The sequence below is a fragment of the Gallinula chloropus genome, assembly GCF_964237585.1.
Source record: "Gallinula chloropus genome assembly, chromosome: 4".
NCBI lineage: Eukaryota > Metazoa > Chordata > Aves > Gruiformes > Rallidae > Gallinula > Gallinula chloropus.
Genome location: NC_140088.1, coordinates 4,212,955 through 4,219,010, shown reverse-complemented (window position 1 = coordinate 4,219,010; position 6,056 = coordinate 4,212,955). Strand labels below are relative to the sequence as shown.

The 6,056-nt window shown below is 51.4% G+C and overlaps 1 protein-coding gene across 1 annotated transcript; it reads right to left on the bottom strand.

Moving 5' to 3' along the window:
- Positions 1–479: 479 nt before the first annotated feature.
- ZDHHC22 (zDHHC palmitoyltransferase 22) lies at positions 480–5,580 on the bottom strand (the record flags this gene model as incomplete). Its single annotated transcript, XM_084264106.1, has 2 exons — positions 480–745; positions 5,019–5,580. The coding sequence occupies 2 exons, from the start codon at positions 5,578–5,580 to the stop codon at positions 480–482; spliced, it is 828 nt and encodes a 275-aa protein (XP_084120232.1).
- Between the last annotated feature and the right edge of the window lie 476 nt (positions 5,581–6,056).

The following is a 6,056-nucleotide window of genomic DNA, read 5'->3' as shown; positions in this document are numbered from 1 at the left end:
AGGCTTTTCAGTACTGTGAAGTTACCTCAAGTATATAAGAGCCAAAAGGGCACCCTGCAAAACCTTCCCAAGGAACAGGCACCATCTTTTTGCAGTCTACCACAACAGCCTAGGCTCTCTGAAAGCTCCTGCTGCGGTTCGTTAGGGACTATATATGGTGGCTAATGGGGCTGGGGGCTGGAGGAGTCAGGCAGGAAGCCACGGGAGGGTCTGACTAATTTTTCTGCTAGTTCAAAGCCTGTTGCCATGTACACAGGTGCAGTGATGTGACTACTAAGCTGCAGTATCTCTTCATCTACATGGTTTGTGATCTCCTTATTCATATGCTAAATTTATCCGGTTTGATAGCCAGCCCTTTCCTCCCCCAGAGGCTGCAGTCCCAAGAGATGGAGTAGCCCAGCTCTTCAGTGAGCCAGGAGCCAGCGGGAGAGAACAGGGAGGTGTTGTGTGCAGGGGATGCACAAACATGCCCGGGGATTTTATTTCTCTTTCTGCCTCCGGTAGTCACTTCCCACGTCCAGAACAGGGATGAGCAGTCCCAGCAGCCACCTCTTGCCAAAGACCTCCCGCAGGTTCTCCCTCCAAGGCCGGGCTCTTACCACCACCCCTTTCCGCACCTGGTAGCGCGTCTGCCCGCGCAGGATCAGCAGCATCTGGTGGCAGCAGAAGCCAGCGCAGGCCAGTCCAATCCCAAGCCAGAGGTAGAGCATGAGGATGACAAACATCTCAGAGCTAAGGAGAGCTCCTGCAGAACAAGGGTCAGGAGGGTGGGGGGAGCAATGGAAGAAAGCTTTTAGGCACGTTAAAGTATTAACTCAGCCCCAAGAACTGATGAGCCACCTGTATTCCCTGGCCACAAGTGGGGAGTTAGGAGCAAAGACAGGTTGTTGCTCTAACTGTAGAGATTGTTCCCTTTGTAGCACCCGGTGCAGTGGACCCTGCTGGGGCAGTCCTGAAATGGTAACTGTCTCTTCACACTTCTCCCTCTGCTGTTAACGTGAGCATCTAGATTACAGGGGGCAAATTCACCCAGAGGGGAAACAGGTCTGCAAGACAGCAGCACTGTTTTGAAGAATGGTTGATTTACTTAAGGATCTGCCTGCTCATCACAGTGAATCTAAGATTTCTAGGGTCCTTCTGAAAGCCCTGTGGATCCTACAGCATATAGATGCTTCCAGAAGTCTTACTGTGTGTGCACTATTACTAGGCAAAACGATTTGGGATTTCCCTCCCTCTCAAATGACTATATATATATGTATAAATATGTTAAAGAAGAAAAATAAAGCAGTAATGACTTCCCTACCATGGGGCAAAGGCAGTTTTAATTTGAATGCAAGCAACAGAAACAGAAACCTTGCCAAAATACAATCCAAATCCCTTTTTTTCAAGCTGCTGCTAGAACACTCAAAATACTTTGTAGGTCGAAGCTCCTAAATCAGCAGTTTTTATACTATATATTCATGCCAAATATATTTAAACAAAAATATTCTGTGGGCCCTTTCCTCTACAACAATGTTTGAACTCCTTCTGGAAAACATTAGTGTAATAGCAGGTATCACTGAGTGACCTCTCAGTGCGTAGGCAGATCTAAGCCCATTCAAATAATGCTCTCCCTGTGTGTGCCCCTGAATGTGCACACACACATTTTGCCTGTGTTGACACATTATGAAACACCCCTGTTTACACACAGGCACACAAAGACAAGCAAATGTGTGTCAATACTGGTATAAATGGCTGAGATCCTCTCACTGGTTCCTGCCAGGGTTAGAAATGAAGCAGCTCTCGTGCTCCCATCCCTCTGGAAGAGCAGAGGGCAGAGTGACTCCGGCTGGTGAAAGCTCTGGGTGCTCTAAGGCCCTACCAGAGCAATCCTGCATGGAGAGCAGAGGTGTGCTGCCTGAATCAGGTACGTGGCTGCTTCAGGATCTGAGTTCAGTACAGGGGTGTCTGGATAGGCATCTCTTGCTTCTCTCACACAGGAGGATGGATTAGGTGGTGTCACCTGGTTTTGCAGTCTGTGAATCCCGGCTGCTCCACCCGGCAGTGCTGTAAGTGAGAGATTGGGGCTGAGCCCTGACAATCTGGGCTCAGCCACCAGGCCCCTCTGAGGATGATTTGTGAGGACACTGACTACAGCCTCGAGCTTTCAGAGGTTGTCCTCACCAGAGAGAGGCACAGGAGTCACTCAGTTGTCTTCCAAAATGCAATGTCATCTTTCCCTCCTCATTAGATCCCATTCAGCTCAGTGGGCTTTGTGAGCCATACAGCAAGGGAAGAACAAGCCCCTTAGGATGACAAACCCTCATACCAATTCTGTTGGAATAACTTAATCTATCAGGTAGGAAGGCCAGAGCCAAATACAGGCTTCTCTGCACTTCTGTTACCAGACCAGAGCGTGACAGACATTTGTTCTTTCCTACTGCTGATATTCAGATGGGATATGGGGAAATACAGCTATTTTCTTTCGAGCCTTTGCAAGGCAGCTGTAAGCTTTATCTCTGTGGGCTTCTGAAATTCAACATAAAGAAAGTAATTACCCTTGTTTCCCCTCACAAATACTAAGCACCTCTGAGCCGTGCTTTCTGGACACATGATTGTTATAACCTTTTCTTCAGGTTACCTACATAGAGCATTTTCTGTCATTTCTTTTCTGGATCCAGTGCGACCTGTGTTTACAGAAGTACCCTCCATCTGTCCCTTTGTTGCCACAGGACGTCTTAGTCTCAGATTCACTTTTGCTCTAACTGACCTGGTGTGATCTCCAGCTCATTGCCATACATTATCTACGCCAGAAAAGCTGAATCACAGGCTGCAATTATAGACCCTGGGTCAGATTCTGAAATCCATGCCCGAGCACAGTCCGGGTAGAATGAGCCAAGTGAAAATTTTCCCAGTGTGAAAGCAAGGAGCACTCAGTTGACATGAGACCAGTAGATTCACCCTTCATCCTCCTTTGCTCCTCCTCCAGTGCAGAGAGCAGGATGGAGAAGAAGTAACAACATTTTTCCCCCCTGCTACTGCAATGCTCTGTTTGGATCTCACAACAACCCTTAAGTAATAGTTACGTTAGGTGAAAAATACTGGGTGGATAACCTTCCAGGTAACTATTCCCAGCTCTGCTTTTCTTTCCTGAACTGGAGGTTAAGTGTGTTGGTAGAAACCCTTCCCCCTAAGGCAACCAGGACACCACGCACCCACAGTCTGCTGCGTGAGGCAGCAGTGTTCACCCCAGTGTTCACCCCAGCTCATCTAGAGGTTTGGTGGGTGCTGCTGGGAGCTGCTGCCTCTGGAGGGTGTTCTGGCTCCCAGCTCCCAGCCCCATTATGTCCCACTCAAACCCTGCTCACGTGCTGTCTTTGGCACTGCAGTTGCTGGCACCAGAGCTGGGGTGCTTCAGCGGCTCTTCAAATATATGCCAGGACCCAGCTCAGTGCAGATGAGCCCTGAGAGTCAGAGAGGGAGAGAGAGAGAACTAATTCCTTGATAATCTCCTCCCACATCCCTGCTCCCCCTCCCAGGCTGCTGTGCTGAGCAGAGCTTAGGCACAGGGGGAAATCATTCCCAGTGTTTTTAATGCTAGTGAAGCTCAGGCAACATTATTTACCAAAAATTCTCCTGCTTGGAAAAATGACTCCATAAAAATGTCATGGCAGGATTTCATGTTTATTGTCTCTCAGTGATTACCATGACAAATCTGCTAATTTGCCAAGTAGAGGGATATTTGTTTGTTTTCAGATGGCAACCCTGCAAACCCAGCCTGGAATCCGAAAAGCAAGCTGGGGCCTCTCTGGCTCCTGTATCCCCAGCAGTGGAGACTCCGTGCTCAGATCATAATCAACACTTCTGGTGATGGTGAACGAGCCAAAACAGACTCTGGGTCCTTCTCACTGAGCCCAGCTGAATCTGCACAGTGAAAATACACAGCATACCTATTTTCATCTTATCTAAGTGTGTGAGGCACGAGCTGCAGGGGGGGGCTGGCATTTTTTCTGCAGCCACTTTCAGGGCAGAGCAACGGTCCAGGCTGTCTGCACAGTCCCTTCTAGCCAGATAAAACCAGGTTTTATCTAGCTCTTGGGTCTGGACAGCGAAAGGGTTGAGGTTGGGGAGTTTGAGGGTGTGTTAAAAGGTGAAGAGGCGAGGCTGGAAGAACAGAGAAGGACTTGTGGGAGTGGAATCCGAAGGTAGAAGGGGAAGGGTTGTGGATATTTATGGAAAGGCAGAGAGGGGAAAGGAGAAGAAACAAGGGTAACAGGGATGAAGAAAAAGAGATATCTGGGCTGGGTATGGCGCTCTTGCAGAAAACAGGCACGGAGAATTTCCACAGGTTTCTGTGGACTTGTGTCCCAGACTGGGGTCACAAGAGAGGTGGCTAATCATTTCATATTAACTCCTCTCTTGGTTTCTGTTGCCTGAACCCCAATTCTCCTGTGCTGGAAGGATGGCAAGATCTCAGCAAGTTTGTGCTGCCAGGAGGCAGGAGGTGGGTGACAGTGGAGAGGGTGGGTGGACCTGAATGAGGAGAATAAGAATATCTCTGCTGGGATGTGGGGAACCTTCATGCTTGTAGGATATAAATTCCTACAGATCCCCCCACACCTCTGCCTGTAGGACAGGCAAAAGATCCCCCTCATTTGCAGTACAAGGAGTGAATCCCTCTCCTCTGTCTAACTGCAACACACTGCCTGCATGACAGACAGCCCTATTCTGTCACCAGCAAGCTGGTTATGGGGTGTTTTCTGGAGCCTAATGCATAAGGAGTAGGGCTGTGGCTGTAACCTGCAGTGGGTCCCAGCCTCTATTCCAGCTGAAGCAAAGTCCTCTGCAAAAACTGTCTCTAGCCTCCAAAGAGGGCTTTGTTAAACACAACCAATTTTCCCTCTTGCCCGTTTCCCCACCATCACTCCCCACATACAGGTATCTGAGGAAGATCATTTCCCACCCCCCACCCCCCCCCCCCGACCTCAGGAGCCCTGGAGGAGGAAGATGCTCCTCATCCTTGAGGAAGGAGTCCTTACCTGAGAAGAACTGGCTGATGGAGTGAGGCAGAAGAGTGAGGAAGGCCAGTGGGTTGGCGAAGGACATGGAGAGAGCAGCAGAAATGTAAGCCATGCCTGCCACCAGGGAGTCAAGGCAAGCCAGGGAGGTGTAGAGGCAGAACATGATGAAGTTTCGCATGTTCCTGCTCCCGATGCAGTTCCCTGTGAAGAAACAGTGGTGGTCATGCCTCTGGGTGACTCTGGCACACAGTCTACAGAAGTGAGTGCTGGGCAAGGCTGAGCCAGGGGACCTGCTTCCATCCAGCCAGTCCGCCACCACTTCGGCTCCTTCGCCCAAGTTTAAGCCCTTGCCCAAGTCCTCAGGGGAGCTCTGGATCACAAGGACGTAGTTGCCCAGGGCGTTAGCTGAGAGGAAGAGGAAGAGGGCCCCATGCAGCAGAGCAGGAGAGAAAAGTGGGGTGGTGGAAGGGTCTCTGAACATGCTGGGGATGAAGAGAAAGATCTGGAGGACGAAGGTCACTAGGGAGATGCACAAGAAGTAGGCTGGAGCGACAACATTGAGCAACCTGAGAACTAGCATTGTGGATTACGTTCCTGCAGGGGAGAGCAAGGAGAGAAGGAACATCACCGCTCCGGCTGCACACTTCATCCTTCCATTTCCTGCCGGGTCCCGGCCCCGCTGCCTCCGGGAAATGCCCTCCGGGGGCCGCTCTCCCTCGCCGCCGCCCCACGGCCCCCGCAGGGCCGGGGCAAAGGGAAAGCCCGCGGGCAGCGACCGTTTCCCGGCGCCCGGAGGATGCACCCCGGCCCCGGGCGTCTGTCTCCGGGGAACTTGCAGCGGCGATGCCCCGGCGGGGCTGCGGAGGCTGGAGGGGAAAGCCGGCTCCGGCGATGTGGGCACCGCTCTGCTCGCCTAGCAGAGTCCCTCTGCCAGGCAGGGTCAGTTTTGGTATTGCATGAGAGGAAAAAAGGTGGTGCTGGAGGAGGGGGGAGTGCATTGAAGAGGGGGGGTTGGAGGGGGGGGGGGGGAGGAGAAGGGGAGGGGGGAGAGGTTGC